The following is a 21,892-nucleotide window of genomic DNA, read 5'->3' as shown; positions in this document are numbered from 1 at the left end:
TGCTTTGAGGTAGCAGTGTTAACCACTGAGCCACCGTGCCACCCACAATTCAAACAGGTATTTTTCTCCCATAAACATTTTCAAATCAGCATAAAGAAGAATGCTGGGGATGCCAAATGTCTGAAATAAAAAAAACATGGTCAAAAATCTCAACAGGTCAGGTGGCACCTGTGAAGAGAGATAGAATTAATGTTTCAGAATGCAATGACCTATCTGAACTGATGCAAAGTGATTTTTTTAAGTGTTAGTCATTCATTCTAGTCTCATGCTTGTCATCCAGACTCTGCAAACTGACATCTTTGGTAGACTTAATGCATTTGCTCCCTCCAAAGACAATACTGGAACTTCCCCCTCTATTTTGGTTAATAGTGGTACTAATCTTTCTTGGCATCTCACTTGGGGATAGAGACAGCCAAGCACATATATGCAGATCAGAGGCAAAGTTGCCTGGGCTCAGAATGGTTTTCCTGCACACTGAAGGAAACATTACTGTTGAATTGAGACTAATGTAAATTTGCAGTATTCCATTTCAAATTAATTAACATTTTTCCTTAAGAGATTAAAGAAGATAATTCCTAACATCAGTTGTTTACAGCATTTTTAAGAGAACAGGAAAATTCACAATACAGAAGATTGAACAAAGGTTTGTTTTATCTTTATTGATGAAACAAAGACAATAATTGTAAAAAGAAAGACAGGTAGCGGGATAGGACTGCATGTTGGTTTCTCAATTAACAGTGTCACAGAATGGTTGGACAACTTGCAGAAGGCTTGTTTGCTACAGGATTTTGAAATCTAGATTATTGGTTTCTCAACTCATCTTCCTATTTTTCTGGTATTTTTCTAAGAACCCTTGTCATTATGTTATAGTAGAAGCAAAAAGGTGCTTTGACCGTTAACCAAACTAATCAATTATTTTTAAGTAAATCATGAAGAACAGTTTGCAGTATCACAATACTACTAACTGGAACTTTGTTGAAAGCTTTCCAAATGACTAAGACAAATTATGCATAATTCATGGAAATGATCAAGTTGGAAACTCTGCAGTTCGATAGCAGACAATAAAATTATCAGTGGAATGGCGTGATTAGACAAAAAACATTTTAGTCCAAACAAATATGATCGAATCAATGTGTAGTTGCAGGGTCTGACTGAAGTAGAAAAGGAGCTAGAACATTGATTACTTCTTGATACAAAAATATAAGATTCAGGCATGCAATACGATATTTGAACCATAAAAGACGGCACCAAAATTCTAAAATTTCATCTCAGTTGTATAATTTACCAAGCTGATTTGGAGTATGTAATTTGTTGGTGGGTATTTTGCAGGGTTGTAAGCTCAGCACTAAGTATTTTAAGTGTTAACAAAATATTAAAAATGTTCGTTGTTAACAATTTAAAGTAAACCACAGATGATGAGAACAAAGTTTCCATTGGCCTCTCTGAACATGGATGGAGGAAAAACAACAAAATGGAATATTGTAAACATTAAGCCTCACAGAGACAAAACCTTCAGTGTTTTCTGTAACTGCAAAGCCATAATTACAAGCAGATGTCAACTGCAACTAAGTGTTAAATTACGGAATTCACAAATTACATCTGTGTTAAATAATATATTAGATATCTAAATTAAACATTGTACAAAAATTTAGGATAAGCAAAATATTGGAATTTACTAAGTTCTCACAATTTTTTTTTGAAAGACAGTGTCGACAAATTGTTTCCAAATACTCCCATCTTTATTCAATTTTGTTTTAGCCAGCTGACTGCTTGAAATAACTGATTGGCTCGCTGCATATTCAACCTTTTATGTGCTGTCAATTGTTAAAATATGGACTTCTCCATTTTCTGTTCCCTAATTCTAAAGCTAGACTAAAATGTGTCTCATTACCCCAGACAGCTGAATTTCAGACAACTAGTTATCTCTAAAAGATTGAATTGCAGAATTAACTAGTGAAAGCACATACACATGACAGAAGTGCTTATCAGCTCACTATGTCATCTCACCCCATGACTGTACAAAAAATGACTCATTCAGTAGCTCAGTCTGTAGTGTCAAGTAAACATGTATGTTCACCTCCAAAATTGCAACTTTATTTAATACATATCAAAAAGGATACAATTTTTGAGACCAAAACATCTTTTTTCCAATATGCACACGCAAAGAGAATTGCAGTTAATCATAATTTGTCATCTGCCTCCTTGGCAAAATGAAACACAATAGGAAGGGACTCTGCTTTCTTCTGACAGTTTTTATTATCTTTGTTTTTTTTTAAATGTAAAAGAACCTGGATTTAAAATGTGATATTTATTTCTGTAGGAAACTTGTATAGAGAAATTAAGATACAAATTGCTTTTAAAAAGCTATACATTTGAAAAATGAAGGAAGAAGCCAGAAATTATGTAGTTTCAAATGATTCTATTGTTTGAAGGCCAAGGTTTCAAAAAATAGGAAAGTTATGGTTTTTTTATGTATACAAAAGAAAAATACTGCAGCTGCTGAAAATATTGAATAAAGTAGAAAATGCATAAAATACAAAGTGATCAGGGAGAAACAGCACTAATGTTTCAATTCAATTAGATTTTTTTCCCCAAAGATCATCAGTAAAACCATTGGATTTTTATGATGGTCTGGCAGTTTTTATGGTCAGTTCTTGTAGATAATGACTCACTAATTATTTGATATATTCAATTTCCGTACCTGGTGTGTCAAGACTGAACCCCTGATCCATTACTATAACCACCAGCCTACTGAAATGACAGCATTATTCAAAAAGCCTGAATTTGAACAATGGACAAAAGACCACTTGCAAAGGCCTGAGGGGCTGAATGGTCTACTACTCTTTCTAATTTCTATGTTTCATCTGCTAAAGATTAAGAAGTTTAGAACACGTTGAAAATAATGGCAGAATGCAACATGTTATACTGTGCTATTTTATCCTGATCCATACAGTCAAATTTGTGAACTTCTGAAAGATGTTATTATGCAGTGAAAACAACATCAATCTCAATATATACCAATCAGACTGTTTTTAGAAATACAGCATACTATCAGTAAAATGCACACAGCTGTCTCCTATTCTTTTCAGGGAAAATCTTTTGTTTTCATTTCTCCAGTAGATGTGAGCACTGCTGCTAAGACTGGCATTTATTGTTCATTCCCAATATCCCTTGACATAAAGCAATAACCAGGTCAAAAAAAAGCCTCATTTAATCTCATACCGTTATTGAAATGTAGTTTGCTTTCTTTTATGTAATCCCACTTTACACATTAATGTTGCCTGCATATAATTTCTCAAAGTGAAATTAGTACATTAAAATGCAGATTAAAGTGCAGACCTGAACAAGAATCTGTACGATTCCAAATATTGCGGTAGCTTGGCAGCTCAGTGGCTAGCACTGCAGCCTTACAGTGCCAGGAACTCAGGTTCAATTCCACCGTCTGGCAACTGTCTGTGTGGAGTTTGCACATTCTTCCTGTGTCTGAGTGGATTTCTTCTGGGTGCATCAGTTTCCTCTCACAGTCCAAAGATGTGCAGGCTAGGTGGATTGACTGTGCTAAATTGCTATAGTGTTCAGAGATGTGTTGATTAAGTAGGTTACAGGAGGATGGATGTTTGTGGGATGTCTGAGGGTTAGTGTGAACTTGTTGGGCTGAATGGCCTGTTTCCACACTGTAGGGATTCTGTGATCTGTGTATATGAATTAATTGAATTATGGTCATTAAAGTGTTTTGTGTGCCATTTTGGTCTCTTTACTGAAGAAAAGATAGACTTGCCATAGAGAAAATACAGTTAAGTTCAGCAGACCAATTCCTGGGAGGGCAGGTTTGTCATACAAGGAGAAATTTGGTCAAATAAGTCCGTATTCTCTGGAGTTTAGAAGAATGAGAGATCTCATTGAAACACATAACGTGCTGACAGGACTAGACAAGCTAAACGTTCTGTTGGCCAGAAACTCCAAAACAAGGAATCATAGTCTCAGGATATGTGGTAGGCCATTTCAGTTTGAGATGAGATACATTTCTTCACTTAGAGAGTGGTGAATCTGTGGAATTTGCTATTGTAATAGGCTGTGGAGGCCAAATTATCAAATATATTTAAGAAAGGTATAAATACCTTGAGGATAAAGGTGTCACGGGATATGAGGAGATTGAATTTGAGATAGAAGATCAGCCAAAAATCGTATTGAATGATAGAGTGGCATCAATGGGCCAAATAGCCAATTCCTACTACTTACATTTCTATAAAAATGAATGAATCACCTGCATCTCATCTGTTCAGGAACTCCTTATGGACTATGTTCTATAACAAATATTTTCATTTTCATATATGGGCATTATACTGTCTAAAATTCATGAAAATAACTGTCTTCAAAGTTATTTTATTTAAATGCAGAAACCCATTGCACTACTTTGCAGATGGAAAAGTCTTTGGGAAGGAAGTAATCCTAGCAATCGTCCCACCCTCAACAGGAAACAGCTGATCTAATCCTTGTAAACAGGATTTAATCAACTAGGAATACTTTCATTATAATAAAAACAAACCTAATTGTTTGATGGCATATAAGGAAACTAATACCAAGTTTAAAGAGACTACAATTTATTCGAGAGGACTGACTGTATCATATGAGTAAACGTTGGACTGATCTCATTTTAATTGACTGTCAGTTTTGTTGGGTTACATTGAAGGTTTCTTTCCACAAGACCTCACATATCCTACTAAATCCCATATCTTACTAAACACATCTCATTAACAACTAATATCAGAGATAATGGGAACTGCAGATGCTGGAGATTCCAAGATAATAAAATGTGAGGCTGGATGAACACAGCAGGCCAAGCAGCATCTCAGGAGCACAAAAGCTGACGTTTCGGGCCTAGACCCTTCATCAGAGAGGGTCTAGGCCCGAAACGTCAGCTTTTGTGCTCCTGAGATGCTGCTTGGCCTGCTGTGTTCATCCAGCCTCACATTTTATTATCATTAACAACTAATGTTACTATTAGGGTGTCTGTTCTGTCCAATTCTAGCCCTATCCTACCACTCCCTGGTCCTGGAACAAAGCGCTACTCACTAGGGTCCATCGAAAGACCAGCATTCCTGATGCCAGGTTCATTTTTAAAAGGTTGTTGTACACCTGGAAGAACACTAACATTCCAAAGCTGCATTGCTTGTTGATGGACAATCATTCTGAAGATGTCAGCAAGGTAGAAAATGGCACTGACAGGGACATGGAGGTCCTGATGGACATTGTGTTGCAGAGGAGGGGTATATTTTGCCTGGAGGGCTGGTAGAAGAGGCCACACCACCTGACCCTGGCAGCCTCATTGAAGATTTACACTGCAGTCATTGTAGTCTCCATGGTCCAGAGGAACAGCCAGTAACACTGCAAGAAGTACAATGACCACTTTTGCTCCATCACGGAAAGTCCCACAATCTTCTCTCTGTCACCTCACATTTACTCTGTCTCTGCTAATACATCCACTTCCCACCTCTGGCTCATGTTCTGCTCAGTATTGCATATAAAATCTTCCCTCACTAGCTCATGATCCTCCACAACCTCCAACGCCACTAACACTGCATTACTTGTTCACTTGGCTGGGACAGCTCACCAGCTTTTGACCACCTGCACTAGAACTAACACTGTGCCACCCACTTAGATCTTAATCAATCCTTCCCTTTCTCTCATTACAATAGGAGATGGCAAAAAGGACCCAGATGGGTGCCCAACACCAAGCTTCTCATCCCCTATGAGGAGAATGCTGTTCCTCACAGGAGAAGTCATAGACTCATACAGCGCAGAAACAGACCCTTCAGTCCAACTAATTCATGTCAACCAAAATCCCAAAATAAACTAGTGCCACGTGCCTGTGTTTGGCCCATATCCCTCCAAACAGTTCTTATTCATGCACTTATCTAAATGTCTTCTAAGCATTGTACCTGCATCCACACTTCCTCGGGACATTTATTCCACATATGAATCATTTTCTGTGTAAAAAGAAGTCTGTCATTTCTTTTTTAAATCTTCTCATCTTAAAAATATGCCCCCTAGTCTTGAAAACCCCCACCCTAGGGAAAACACACCTGGAATTCATCTTATGTATACCCAGGGACCACTCCTGTGGCGATGGCACCATGTCCAATCAATTGAGTAAGGATCACTCTGTATTTCATTGCAACTCTCACAGAAATCCTGTTGTCAATGTCATTCATTACACACCACTTCTAACCATTTACTGCAACCCCTTCTCTTCCTGGTGTCTTCCAGTTACCAGTGGATGTTTGCAGCTCCTAAGGAGAAAAGGATTGATCTCCCAAAAGCTACCTCCTCAATCTCTGATGATGAAGTCTCAGGCATCAGTAAGCATTGTCAAGGCTGCCTCCTGCACCTCTTGCCAGCTCAGACACTGACATTTTGGTGTGAGTGCCATGTTTAGAAAGTATGAGAGCACAATCTAGTGAGCACTTCACTGCAGTAGCTCCCTAGCTGGCTGAGGAAAAGCATCCTTGGCTGCTGGCAGTTGGAGGACTGCCAGAAACCAGATACTTGCTCAACCCCAGGCAAGAGAGGACCCAGTGGGGTTGACAATCAGGGACATCATCTAAATGCACAAAGAAGAACAGTTTATCATGGAGCATTTTAACAAACACTGAACACAGGGTCTTTCGTGAGTCAAGGTGTAGTGGGATAGTTAGTGGTTGGCGGGCCAATGTAGAGTGAAATAGCCAGTGGGCTGCTAGCTGGAGCAGAGCAGCCAGTGGGCTGGGGACCCGGAGGGGTTTGCCAGCAGACTGGGCCCTGGTGCAGTCGGCCTGTCACAGATCTCAAATCCTGAAGTGTGGGGTGACCGAGACCCCACATTGTGGAGAGACTGCAGGCTGTTATGGACTGTAATGTTTAGCTTTTAACCTTTTTTTTATCTTCCCAATCCATACTGTGAAGAACTGTAATGTAGAACATTTATCTTTTATCTTTATTTCGCCTTTTTTTACATAATCTATTTTAGTACCTAGGTACTTTGTACCTAAGAAGGCACCTTGTGTGGCAACATTGTACATATTTCACTGTATACCGGTACTTTGTACTTAAGTACATGTGACAATAAACCTAATTCTAATTCATTCAAATGTCAAGCAGTCTTTGTTTTACACCAATGAGAAGATAATCATGTGAAGTCTTCAACAATAGCCATTTCAAGCCGTTTTTATACTATTGTAATTTTGTTCCAATCACAGTGCCACCTAAACAGGACTGATGATATCAAGAAGGACTGGAATTTTGGATGTAACAAAAATTACAGAGGATCTAATTAATCTAATTAAAAATGGAGGAGGCCATCATCACAGCCAGTGGCTCCAGGCAACATTCATTCACCCCTCCCACAGAAAGACAGAAAACCTTTTACATAAAAATTAGCTCAGGAGCCTGGAATGCCTCACCTTGATGGAATGTATTAGTTTCACTGTAGAAATAACATCAGCACTGAGGATCTGTCCAGAACAGACTTGCAGGATCAAAGTGGCTGCCAAGCACCAATCATCCAGCAGGATATCCTCAGGAGATGTGTTTGCAATATTGTTAACTGAAACAGACCATGTGACTCACATGTCTGCTATAAAGTTGTTTTGTTGATTTTGAACTTCGTAAGCTTAATGTCCAAGAAATTTAACTCCACAATTTCCGTTCGGCTCGAAGGCCCCGCTTCAGGAGCAGAAGGCAGATACGTGGGCAGCAATTGCCCTCCTAGCCCAGAGGTTTCAGGAATGTCTCAAGCATGCAGCTGACTGCATGGACATATTGGCGAGCTGTGATAGAATCAGGTCCAGCCTCAGGATGTGCTGGAAACATGCACATAGCTGCACTTTATCATCAGGTCTATTGATCTTTATGACTGAAGGCTGTTATGGACTGTAACGTTGTGTGTGATGGAGTGAATTGGGCATTCCAATTTATCTTTCTTCACAAAGAGGTGATGCCAAGATGCAACCAGCTAGAGGAGGAATCACATACAAGGGCCTCTCAGAAATCACTCAGAACACTCCACCTTCACCTCCACCCTGGCTGTCCCCCCACAACACCTCCCCTCCCCGACCATTGGAAAGTTCAAGCTGAGGAGGATCCACTTGCATCTGGCATGAAAACCCTCAGCATGTCTGTGCCATCCAGGCACAACCTCCAGTGTTACCTGATGAATCTTCCAAGGTCAACTGACTCCACTACTGAGCAGATGCTCTCTACCTCAGCTGCAAAGTCTGGGACAATGCTGAGATGCAGTGGGAGGCAAAGAAAGAAAGAAAAAAAAAATTACATGGCATTATGTAACAAAGAGGCATCACTGTATAGAAAGGATCACTTTTGCATAAATTTTATCAGTTTTGCATTACATCTGTTTGCGTCTCAATGTAACCCTGAATGTGTGTCAGCATGATGCTTAACTACATGTCCATACAGGATGTACATGAATCAGTGTCTGTGTTGACAGCCTACTGCAGCATGTAGAAGCAAGATTAACAAGGCGTAAATAGGGCAACAGTTCTGCTGACACTGTTGGCTCTCATGCTAAAACATCCCTATTCATTCCCTGGCCGCTGTCTGTAAAAGTATTGGAGCTTCACAGGATGAGACTTGAGGCTTCACAACATGAGCAGTGGCCAGTGTATGACAGACTAAACCTAGTAGAAGCTGCAATGGCTCAATTGGATAATTTAACACTTCTAGAATTTCCTTAAATTTGAAGCTGGTATACTGATCTCAGTCTTGTAACAAAAGGTTATGTCCTCCTGTGCCAAGCACAGTAATCCCTATGAGATCATTCTTAAGTAATCATTCTTACCTTACTCTTGTGCCAGGGATCTTTACCGAAAGATTCTGGGCAGCAGTGACTTGATATTACCAGAAATTCCATGCGTATGTTCCTGATGAGTTTACTTAAAAGTGAAATCAAGAGGGCAAAAAGGGGACATAAGATAGCTTTGGCAAACAGGTCAAGAAGAGTCCAAAGGGATTCTACCATTATGTTAAGGACAAAAGAATAACTAGGAAGAGAATGGGGCCTCTTAAAGATCAGCAAGGCTGCCTATGTTGGAACCACAGGAGATGGGGAAGATACTAACGGAGTATTTTGCATGTGTTTACTGTGGAGAAGGATATGGAAGGTAGAGACTGTTGGGAAATAAATAATGAGGTCTTGAAAAATGTCTAAATTACAGAGGAGGAGGTGCTGGACATCTTACAATGCAGAAAGTGAGGTAAATATCTGGGACCTGATGAGGTATACCCTGGAACTCTGTGAGAAGCAAGGGAAGTGATTGCTGGGCCCGTTGCTGAGATATTTATGTCATCAATAGCCACAGGTAAGGTGCTGGAAGACTGAAGGTTAGCTAAAGTGGCGCCACTCCTTGAGAAAGGCAGTAAGGAAAAGCCAGGGAATTATAGACATCATTGATTATAGACATAAATGGTGGGCAAGTTGTTGGAGGAAATCCTGAGGAATGGGATTTACACGTATTTGGAAAAGCAAAGACTGATTAGGGATAGTCAACATGGTTTTGTGCATAGAAAATCATGTCTCAGTAACTTGATCGAGCCTTTCGAAGAAGTAATGCAGAGGATTATGATGATGGCAGAGCAGTGGACATGATCTATATGGACTTCAGTAAGGTGTTCCATAAGATTTCTCATGGTAGATTGGTTAGCAAGGTTAGATCACACAGAATAGAGGGAGAACTAGCTATTTGGATACAGAACTGGCAGAGGGTGGGGGTGAAGGGTTGCTTTTCAGACTGGAGGCCTGTGACCAGTGGTGTGCCATAAGGGTTGGAGCTGGGTCCACTGCTTTTTGTCATTTATATGAATGATTTGGATGTGAACATAGGAGGTATGGTTAATGAGTTTGCAGATGACACCAAAATTGGAGGTTTAGTGGACAGCAAAGAAGGTTCCCTCAGAGTACAACAGGATCTTGATTAGGTGGGCCAATGGGCCGAGGATTGGCAGATGGAGTTTAGTTTAGACAAATGTGAGTGCTGCATTTTGAAAATCAGGGCAGGACTTATTCACTTACAGATAAGGTCCTGGGGATTGTTGCTGAGCAAAGAGACATTGGGATGCAGGTTCATAGTTCCTTGGAGTCCCAAGTAGACAGGATAGTGAAGAAGGCATTTGATATGTTTGCCTTTATTGGTCAGTGCCTTGAGTATAGGTGTTGGGAGCTCATGTTGTACCATACAGGACATTGTTTCAGACAATTATCGGAATACTGCATGCAATTCTGGTCTCCCTGTTATAGGATATTGTGAAACTTGAAAGGGTTCAGAAAAGATTTACAAGGCTGTTCCCAGAGTTGGAAGGTTTGAGCTATAGGAAGAAGCTGAATAGACTGGAGCTATTTTCCCTGAAGCGTTGGAGGCTGAGGGGTGACCTTATGGAGGTTTATGAAAACATGAGGAGCATGGTTAGGATGGATAGACAAGATCTTTTTTCCCAGGATGGGCAAGTCCAAAACGAGAGGGCATAGATTTAAGGTGAGGGGAAAGATTTAAAAGGGACATAAGGGGCAACATTTTCAGAGAGAGAGTTTAGTGCATGTATAGAATGAGCTGCCAGAAAAAGTGGTGGAGGTTGCTACAATTACAACATTTAAAAGGCATCTGAATGAGTATATGAATAGGAAGGGTTGAGAAGAATTTGGGGCAAATGGGACTAGATTTATTTAGGATATCTAGTCAACATGGGTGAGTTGGACTGAAGGTTCTGTTTCTGTGCTGTATATCTTATGACTCTGTGTTAGTTAGTGGATCTGAGTGGGTTCAGCTAGAAGTCCAATAAATATATTTAAATGAGTCTTGTGAGATAAATTCATCCAGTTCACAAGTTGCAGAGGGTGGCAGGATTATCACACAGGTCATTCTCAGCCACATATCCAAAATAAAGTCTGTTTCAAACAATTTTAATTTTGCAGCCATAGGCAATAATCATTGTATGAGATGTTTATGTGACACTCTTTGATAGCATAGTCAGTCAACTGAAGCCTTGGCCATCAATCTCATCTCTGGAATTCAGCTCTTTTGTGAGTAATTGAACCAAAGCTATAATGAAGTCAGGAACTGAGCAGCCCTGGCAGAATCCAGACTGAGCATCAGTGAGTAGGCTAGTGCTGAACAAATGTTGCTTGGGAGTACGTTCCAACACCTTACTGATGATGATCAAGAATGGACTTATAGGGCAGGAATTAGTGTGTATATTTGTTTACTTTTTACGTACAGGGCTTACCTGGGCAATTTTTATCATTGTTGTAGCTATATTGGAACAGCTTGGCTTCCATATCCATAAACACTACCATTCAGAAGGACAAGGGCAGCAGAACCATCAGAACAGCACCACCTGCAAGTTCCCCTCCAAGATACTCACCATCCTGACTTGGCAATGTATCACTGATTTTTTTTTTACTGTTGCTGTGTCAATATCCTGAAATGCCTGCCCTAACAGCACTCTGGGACTACCTATACTAAACAGTCTGCAGCAATTCAAAAAAGCAGCCTACCACAACCTTCTTGAGGGCAACTAGGGATGGGCAATAAATGTTAGCCTAGCTAGCGATACCCACATCCCATAAATTTACAAAAGAAAACCTGTCTTGGGATGTTCTGGGCTGATTGATCATTCTAAGTCTGTTCCCCTATTATTTCGGTGCTCATTAACTCCAGCCCATACACCTTAATCTTAAGATTGTCATCCTTGTTTTCAAACCTATCCATGGTCTCATCTTTTCCTATGTCCTTATTTCTTCTAGCTCCACAACTCTTTAAGATCTCTACACTCACCTAATTCTGGTGCCTTCATCATTCCTGATTTTAATTTTTCTACCATTGGTGACTATGCTATCAAGTTCTGAAGTACCCTCCCTTTCTGTGTCATTTTTCTCCTAAAAACATACCACTTTGACCAAGCATTTAGTTATCTGACCCAATGCCTTTTTTTTTAGTGTCATGTTTTCTTTTATAATATTGTCACAGTGCATTCTGGCCATGTTTTATTACATTAAAAGGTTCTATACAAATTAAAATGTTTGGATTAAGAATATATAGTAAACTGTTGAATGAATAACATGCAGAAAGTTATCAGACATCTTTTTGAAACTGCAAAAGATATTTTGAAAAAGAACTTATAAGCACCAATGACTGCAAATGTTCAGCATTATATAATGATCAGAAGATATAATTTAAGTGTACAAAATGATCAAAGGTATAGATAGAGTGGACAGCCAGAGACTTTTTCCTAGGGTGGAGGTAGCTATTATGAGGCGACATAGTTTTAAAGTGAGTGGAGGTAGATATAGGGGAGATGTCAGAGGTAGGTTCTTGACTTGGAGGGTGGTCAGGGCGTGGAATGCATTGTCAGAGAGGCTAGTGGAGTTGGCCTCATTAGGGGCATTTAAGTGGCTATTAGATAGGCACATGGATGATAGTATAAGGTAGGGGTGGAGTTAGATATGCCTTAGGATTAGGGTAAAAGTTTGGCAGAACATCGTGGGCTGAAGGGCCTGTACTGTTTTATGTTCTATACCACCTCATTGTAGTTAGTTTTTTTAATTAATGTGTTTAACTTATATGAATAATTTAATGAAATTAAATATCATGTAAAGTTTTAGGATCTGCACAATTATATTGTGATTGTTTAAAAAGTTAGTGAAAACGTTTTTCAAGCACTTCCAACTTTTATTCAATATTCCGTTGTCTTGTTTATGTTTAAAATCTGGATTTCTCGGTTTTCCATTACCTAATTCTATTTATAGCTTGTACAAATTGTTTCATTACTTCAGACAGCTAAGATTCAAACGATTCAGTATCTACAAAAGACAGAAGTGAGCGTTTAACCAGTACATGCATGTGTATATGCTAGAAGTGCTTATCAGTTTGTCACGTCATCTCACTTCCTGACTGAATAGAAAATGAATCATTCAGTTCTTTACGTAACATCAAATAAAACACACATGTTCGGTTCCAAAAATGCAACTTTATTTGATACACAGTGACATGGATACTATTTTAGAGACCAACACATCTTATCTCCAGTGTGCACACGCAAAAACATTGCAAAGCACAATTAATCATATTTTACGTCATCTGCCTCCTTGGTAAAGTGAAACAAGATAGTAAGTGACTCTCTTTTCTTACAAAGTTCTTTACTATTTTAAAGAAGCTGAGATATTATTTCTGCAGACAAGTTTTAAGACAGGAATATAAAATTCATACTTAAGTAAATACCACATAAGAGTGTTGCAACAGTTATAGGAAATATTTAAAACACTGCCACAACTTTTTCTAAAAAATAAAATACCAAAGACTATTGTAGTTTCAAATTATGCAAAAGGTTGGAGGCAACATTGTTAAAAATGTATGGAGTTGCAAACAGAGACAAGGCCTGGTTTTCATTTTCTACTCAATGCTTTCCTCTCTTCAAAGCATTAACTATAACTGAGGTAAGGACCCACCGGCATCAGTCACCTTCTCATTCCGTACATAAGAATCTATTGTTCCCATAAGCAGAGACACTTTGGCATCAACAGGCTGTTTTGTCAGAAACCAAACTGGAATTGGCTTGCTTTTTCCTTCTAATACTTTAGGTACTCGGAGATCAATGACTATGCCCACTGTCAAACCAACTGAGATCAGATTACTCTTCTCAGTCCAAGGACTGAATCTAGTCAAGACATTATTTTACGGAATTGTCTGACAAATTTGTCTCTTGCGTGAAGTGAAAGTACTAATCTTCCTGGTGATCCAACAGTCAAAGGTACTGCAAGATATGGCACTCCAGCATAAAGGAGGAAGCTTTGACATTCCAATCCTGGTTTTTGCCATCTAAATTAAGATGAGTTTACTGATCAAATTGGTCTCAGTGTTTCCAAATTAGATAACTGAAGACAGCAAAAGGAGGTGGTCCCTCCTGAGCCTAATCAGAGATTTCTGTTCAAAGGAGTGTTTCTTTTAATGCAGATATTTCAGTCAGCTATGATTTCACACTGTCACCTTGCCTCAGCACCCCTTCCCCCCATGTTAGAATAGCTTGCCAACATGCACTGTTTGGATGTGTGTGTGAAGAATACCATTCAAACTATGGTGCTGAATGGTTGTTAAGAACTGTGAAATGGTTGCTAAGAGCTGCGAAATCGTCATCCAGGTTAAGTGAAAATAGTTTGGTAGTACCAAACTTGAGTAATTCACAAAAAATTTTGTTAAAGCTTTTCATCTTACACTCACCAGGATATTTTGCAAGAATACTAATTTTTAAGCTAGGGAGGTTGACTCAGGGCAGGGCATTGGTCAAGACAGTAGAGCGAATGGCTGTCACAAAATTAATAAGAGCATGCCTTATGCCAATGCCTCTACCAATTACAGTCAGTACCAATGCATCAGCACTCTCCTTGCCTGCTACATAAATGTTAGTTTTCCTTTTGAATGGGTACACTTGTGAATTGTCCTGATGAGTATAAGACAATGACTGGACAAAAAAAAATCTTTTTTTGTCATACTTAAGTCAAAATGTTTGAGCAAAGAGAGAAATAAAGGCACACAATAAAAGTGCTGTCATTTTTTCCTCAAATTTGTACTAAATTAAAAATAATGTATCTAACAAGTTAACATATGTTCTTGGGTATGGGCAGCAAAGATAAGCCTGCATTTATTACTCACCCTCCTTGCCTTGAAAGTAGTAAGCGCCGAGGACTGGAGGAAGGTAGCTTGATTACCCAAAATTACATTAATGGACGACTTTTTTTTAATGACAGCAATGTTATGGTCAGTTATACAGTCATACGGCACAGGAAAAGACCCTTTGGTCCAACTCATCCATGCTGAAAAGGCATCCCAATCTGACCTAGTTCCGTTTGCGAGCATTCAGTCCACATCCCTCTAAACCCTTACTATTCATATACCCATCCAAATGCCTTTTCAATGCCGTAATTGTACCAGCCTCCATCATTTCCTTTGGCAGCTCGTTCCATACAATTACCATCCTTTGCATGAATAAGTTACCCCTCAGAGCCTATCTAAATTTTTCCCTTCTCACCTTAAGCCTATGTCCTCTAGTTTTGGACTCCTCCACCCCGGAAAAAAGACTTTGGCTATTCACCCTATCCAACATTCTTCATTCTCACTTATTATTTGACTTATTGAATGAAACTTTAAAATCTGCCAGTGCAGACTTGGAACCCTCACTCTTCAGTCCTATGCTATAGTTACTAAGCTGCAGGAATTACAGTAATACTCAGAAGGCCTATGTTAGAGCTATGGACAAATAACCACTTTCATCTGAAGGTTAAGACTTTTAAAGCATGCCAAAGAAAGGACACAGACTGTAACCGGTTATCTCGTTTTATCTTGGTCCATCCTAACACGAACTTCAAACAGACATTACTATGTAGTGTAAGCAACAAAAAAATTCTCAACACGCAGCAATTTTGTGTTTATATTATGCAATAAGGATTACAGCACACTATCAGTAAAGTACATACAGCTAGCATTTGCTCTTTTACATTTCCCAATGAAAATTATGACATGAACCCACGATCTGCTTTAAAATATCAAGCTGACCTCACACCGCACACTACTTGAGTGCAGGTTTCCCTAATTCTTGGAACTCCATTTTATACATTTATGTTCTCTGGTATGATCTTCTCAAAGTGAAATGAACAGGTTCAAGTACTAAAGACTTCAAAAAAATTCTGCATGGCTCTGCACTATACATTCAACATAACAGGAACTTTGTGTTAGAACAATTAAACACCAAGACAAGGTCAAAATTCAATGATAAAAACAGCTCTACAAACTTTGAAGCGTCATAAATGCCACAAAACTCAAGTACTTGTTGCATATCATCTCTCTGGATGCATTCAAAGTTTAAAGTGAACCTGATTTGAATATAGGCTGTAGTTAAGAAGATTAAAGTATGTTTACAAAAAGTAAGCACTTCAGTACTTGCCTTTTTAGGTCCCATCATTGGTAAATCAGAAAATACCAAAAACATTTTTTTTTAAAATGGGTATGAAATCTTGACTTTCTTCTCTGTAATTTGCTTAATTAGACTGTGCATGAAGAGGGCTTTTCAGAAGATAAGGTGCTACAACTGAAGTTCAGAAACAAGAAATCTTGTATTTTCTTTTAACTACAGATTATCCCATAAGACAACCACAAACATTCTTTGCATAAAGAGTGCACATAGTCTTTTTCTCTCTCTCTTAACATATATATCTTTGTGGCTGAAATACAGGTGGAATGCAGTACATGCAGAACAGCAATGGGAACACAGTTATTGCTGGTACATTCATTTTCATATTAACTTCCTTCCCCTTTTGAATCATCAGTGGCATCAGCTTCTAACAACTTCAGCACATCTGCTTGAGGCGGCTCTTGTTCAGTCATGTCAGCTGCATGTTGGGGTAAAAAAGATCATAGACTAATAGATATTTAGGACCAATGAACACACCTGCACCAATCCAGGCAAGCGGACAGTATTCCATCACTTACCTGACTTGTTCCTTGTAGATGGTGAATAAGTGTTGGGAAATCAGGTGACAAGTTAATCACTCCAAAGTTCCTAGCCTTACTCTTGCAGATACGGTATTAATGTGGCTAGTCTAATTCAGTTTCTGGTCAATGGTAAGTGTAGGATATTAGTACTGGAAGAATTCAGTGATGGTAATGCCATTGAATGCCAGGGGCCAATGGTTACATTCTATCTTTTTGGATATGGACATTGACTGGTTCTTGGGTTTTACAAACGTTACTTGCCACTTATCAGCCAAGTTTGGATGTTGTCCAGCTCTTGCTCCATATGGCCATAGATTGCCTCATTATCTGAAGTGTTGTCAATTGTGCTGTACATTATGCAACTACTATTTGATTGTGAGAATGCTTACGCCTTCTATTGCATGTTGCTTCTGTTCTTTGGCACGTAAGGAGTTCTGTGTTGTAGCTTTACCTCATATTTATGTATGTCTCACACTGCTCCTGGCATGCCCTACTGCACTCTTCATTATACCAAGATTAATCTGCTGCATTGATAATAATGGTAGAGTTGAGTATATGGTTGGCTATAAGGTAGTTGAATAAATTTTACTGCTACTGATGGTCCACAGTGCCTCATGGGTGGTACAGCTTTGATCTGCTGCGTATGTTTGAAACTTTAGCACAGTGATCATGCCACACAATATAATAATGGGAATCCTTAATGTGAAAAATGACATTAGTATCCTTAAAATTATTTAGTTCTGTTGCATACTGAAATAGTCTGTATTCGTGTTCAGCAACATCCAAGCTTGAGCTGATATGTGGCAAGCAACATTTGTGCAACGCAAGTGTTACACAATAGCTACCTCCAACAGGATCTAATCATCTCCCTTTAATGTTCAATGCATTACCATTGCTGAATCCTACAATATCCTAGCAGTTTCCATTATCCAGAAATTTAACTAGATCAGCCATATAAACACTGCGGTGCAAGTCAGAGGTTGGGATTCCTGTGTCTCCTGTTTCCCCAGTGCCTTTTCACCACCTGTTTACTCGGATGAGTGCAGCTCTAACAACAGTCATGAAGCTTGACATCATCTTGGATGAAGCAGCCTGATTGATCAGCAACCCATCCATCACCTTCAATATTCACTCCTTTTGCCATGGCATGCAATGGCAACAAGTACTGAACATCTTGATGATGCACTGCAGCAACTCAGCAAGGTTCCTTAGACAACACCTTTGCCACTTGTTACTCTATCACCAAGAAGGACACGGACAGTCCATGCATTGGAATGCTACCATTGTAAGTTCCCCTCCAAGCCACACACAATTGTGACCTGGAAGTAGATCCCCATTCCTCCCTGTCGGTAAACTCCCTTCCTACAGAACTCTGGGTGTTCCTGTACCCCAAGGTCTGCAGTGGTTTAAGAAGGTAGAACTCCACCACTTTTCCTATGGCATTAGGGATGACCTATAAATGTCAGCGCAGCCCGAGATGGCTTCATCCCATTGACAAATTTTTAAAAAATGCTTGCTATTGTCTACAGGAAACCCACATCTCGGAAACACAGGAATTGCTTATGATATAATTCTTATATTCAGGATTTTATTGAGGGATTACAAACTTTACAAAAAGCAAAGCTTAATAGTTAAATGGGATAAAATGAAGCATTTTACACTGTGTTGTCAATTCAACAGGATTAACAGATCAGGAATTTTACCTGAATTTGTCTTCAGCGTTGAACAGCTTTTTTCTTCTGGATGATCTGAAACTTGTGATTGTACTTGCTGCTTTCTGGTGGGAACAAAAATGTAAGCGTCATATAATTACATAGGGACTACTCTCACTGCTTCTTTTGTATACAGTCTGGCATTCTTATAAAGTTAAGCTAATTGTGAACAACACTAACCAAAATTTTAAACGTACCATGTCTTGCAAGTTAACCAGTGAACTCCAAAAAAAGGGTTTAAGAACTTAAGGACAGTCTGAAGGAATGTCATGACTTATTTGAAGATTAGTTTCTATTTTACATCAGAACATTGCAGGTCTAGGCTATGAGAAGAGTTTTGTCTTTTGATCAGGATACTGGAGAATATTGCTTCTTTTGGCACAGGGTTTTTTATATATTGCATGCACTCAGTTACTACTATCAACTTACTGAAGGTAACTGGACTCTGTTGAAGTCATACTGATCAAATGACCATCTCCTGTCCTCTATTAGTGGTCAGGATTAGTTCCAAAGCAATATGGGTTCACAGTACAAAAACACCCTCAGTCCTAGAACTTACCTTGGAGCAGCTGAGTGCCAGTACAAAGTGGACTAGAGATTTGGAGCAGAGCTGGAATCGACTGTTTTGTTGGAGTGGAATCGAGCGCTGGGTGTCAGACCACGTTTGGAGGCTCTGTGCTGAGTTGCTATAATGTAATGTTTATTTGAAGCTTTTTACCTGACTGTAATGTCAATCCTTTAATAATGTCTTGCTTCTAACTTATATTTTAAGCTCTATAAAGTAATGCAACTATGTAATGTACCTAAGATGGCACCATAAGAGGCAAACATTGTAAAAGCTTTTCTCTGTACTTCTACAATGGAGTACACATGACAATAAAGGATATTCTATTCTATTTTATTCTATTCTATTCTATTCTATGTGGACATTAATTAGAACTTTCACATTTGTTACTTATTTTTGTTATGGTCCTTCATGGTATGCACATATTGATAGTAATATAGTGCTGAGCTGATTTCTCGAACTGCTTCAGTCCATAGGGAGAGTGTTCTAGGATTTTTCACACAGGAACAGTGAAGGGATACCGATACGGTTTAAAGTTGGGATGATGTGCGATTTGGAAGGGAATTTGCAGGTGGTGCTCTTGAAGTTACAATAGTATATTTCTGGTCCAGTTAATGTTCTGGTCAATAATAAACCCGCAGGATATTGATGATGGGATATTCTTTGTTAATGGTACCACTGAACATCAAAAAGAACAGTTGGTTATATTCTTCCTTTTTGGAGACGGTGCCTGGCCATTGCCTGGTGAATGTTACTTGCCACTTCTTAGCCTGAACCTAAATGATTTCCAGGTCTTGATTGAAATGCCATTGCTATAGGTGTAGTGCAACAGTTTGGCTATGTTGCAGCTAGGAATGTAATCATGGCACAAAGAGACAGATAAAGAGATTTAGGAATGCAGGTACAGAATTCATTAAATCAAACTGGCAAGTGCAAAAATGATTAAAAGGCCCAAGGGAATGCCAAACTTCATGACAAAAGGTGTAAAATGTCGAAGTTATTAAGTATTATTGCATTGGTTAGGTTTCATATGGAAGAATGTGGCCAGTATTTGGCACAACACCTTAAGATAAACTAACCTAGAACAAAACCAATAACAATTCACAGGATGATACTGGAGTGAGGGACTTAACAATGAGAGACAAGGCAATGGATATTACTTTTGAACAATGAAGAAGTTAAGAGCTTATGAAATTGAAAAATTTAAAATACTAAAGGGAATTTATAATTACATATTTGAAATCAGATGAAGTTGACTGGAAGTAAGATCTGCAAACATTTCTTAACACAGAGGAACTGTGTGAAGGGTGAAGCCAAAAAAAGTTTAAGTAAATTACTAAGTGAAAATGGAGGTGGATAATTATATTAGAAGATGATGTATGAGGAATATGGAGGGCTGGAAATTGGACATGAAATGGCATGAATCTACAGGTCTATAGTTTACTGATTTTCCCTTTGCTCCGTTCTCAAGGAGGGTTGGGTGATATTTGCAAGCTTTAAATCTGCAGGAATCATTCCAGAATCTCTAGAATTTGGGAAGATAATTACCAATGTATTGATTATCTTTATACAGACATCTCCCTCAATACTCTGAGTTGTACACTATCAGACCTTGGGGACTTATCAACTTTCTACCTTAGTAATACCGTTAGTACAACCTTCTTACTAATTTTAATTTCCATTAATTTCTCATTCTTCCTAGTCACTTGGATCTCTACTTCTGGGAGGTTTCTTGTTCTTCAGTGAGAACAGAGACACAACGTATCATTTACGTTGTCTGCCACTTCTCTACTTCCCATTAAAAATTCTCCTGACTCTGCTTTTAATTGACTCAAATTCATTTTAGACAAACATTTCCTTATTATGTACCTGTAAAGGTTTTTACAGTCCATTTTAATGATTTTTGCTAGGTCGTATGCATATTTTATTCTTCCTTTCCCCATCAGTTTCTAGACTTCCTTTGCTGTATACTGAAAACTTCCCAATCCTCAAATTTATCATAACTTCTGACTGCTTTATAAGCTGTTCTTTTAATCTCAAGCAATCATTCATTTCTGTTGTCAGCCATGGTTGATTGACCTTTTCTGAGATTTTGCACCTTGAAGGAATATAGTTGTTGTATGATGTCATAATTCTTCAGATATAATCCAAAGCTAACGTATGATCCTGCCTTTTCATGTATTTTTCCAATCCAGATCAGCCAATTTGTGCCTCATGCGTTCATAATTTCTCATATTCAAATTTAACACGTGTTTCAGATTGAACAAACTCACTTTCAAACAATGCAAAATTCTATCATGTTGTGGTCACTCAGCCCTGAAGGTTCTTTTGCAACAACATATTAGGTAACCCTTTTTTCATTACACAATACTAGATCCAAAATAGCCCTTTCTCCACTTCAACATGTTCTTCTAGAAAACCATTCCTAATATGCTCCAGAGAATCATTCTCCACAGCTTTGGTGCTCAAATGTCACTGAGCTTAATGCAGAGCGATAGGGAGCAAGCAGAAGTCTTGAAGCTGTAGCTAACAGAATTTATCTGATTAGGAGGGCTCAAAACTGATGTCTAGAAATCACAGTTCTCACTTCAATATTCCTTGCTTCAATGAACACAAACAGAATGTTTGCAATGTCAAATTTTAAAAAAAAATGAAGAAACCTGAATATGTATCAATACTGCGCAAGTGCAAAGAAACATAGTCCTTAAAAGAGTCAAAGTCACACATCACAGAAATTAATTGAAATTTTGCAGCCATATAAAGCTGCAGTCTGCTTGCCTCTCAAAGTATGCTTGTCTATGTCTTCGCAGCTCCTCTGCTGTTGGAGTTTCAGTTTGATTTGTTCTTGAAGACTGCGCAACATCATTCCAAGATGAGGTCATTTCAGAATTTTCTGTTCCTTGTTTAAAACCTAGGAAATTAATTAACAAGATTACATTATTAAAACATCATAATTTCAAATGGTAAAAATATGACTTTTCAATTGGGATGCATGAGGATCAATCAAATCCAGAGGAGTGTTCCTTTTTATAGGGTACTGTTTCATATCATTTGAGCTGTTCTCTATCCCTCTGTCACTACACAAC

General features: G+C 38.7%; 1 protein-coding gene across 4 annotated transcripts in view; it reads right to left on the bottom strand.

The window, feature by feature from the left end:
* Positions 1-12,994: 12,994 nt before the first annotated feature.
* The window catches only part of atxn3 (ataxin 3), a 42,342-nt gene continuing 33,444 nt past the window's right edge, over positions 12,995-21,892 (bottom strand). For all 4 annotated transcript variants that reach the window (XM_059649069.1, XM_059649067.1, XM_059649071.1 and 1 more), the window contains 3 exons: positions 21,585-21,717; positions 18,233-18,306; positions 12,995-16,426 (listed from right to left, as the gene is read on the bottom strand). In XM_059649069.1, coding sequence (XP_059505052.1) covers positions 16,335-16,426; positions 18,233-18,306; positions 21,585-21,717 — 299 coding nt within the window. In that variant the 3' untranslated portion in view covers positions 12,995-16,334. The remainder of the gene's footprint in view (positions 16,427-18,232; positions 18,307-21,584; positions 21,718-21,892) is intronic.

The sequence above is a fragment of the Stegostoma tigrinum genome, chromosome 10 (genome assembly GCF_030684315.1).
Source record: "Stegostoma tigrinum isolate sSteTig4 chromosome 10, sSteTig4.hap1, whole genome shotgun sequence".
NCBI lineage: Eukaryota > Metazoa > Chordata > Chondrichthyes > Orectolobiformes > Stegostomatidae > Stegostoma > Stegostoma tigrinum.
Note: the sequence above shows the minus strand (reverse complement) of the source record. Positions and strands in the feature narration are given on the sequence as shown.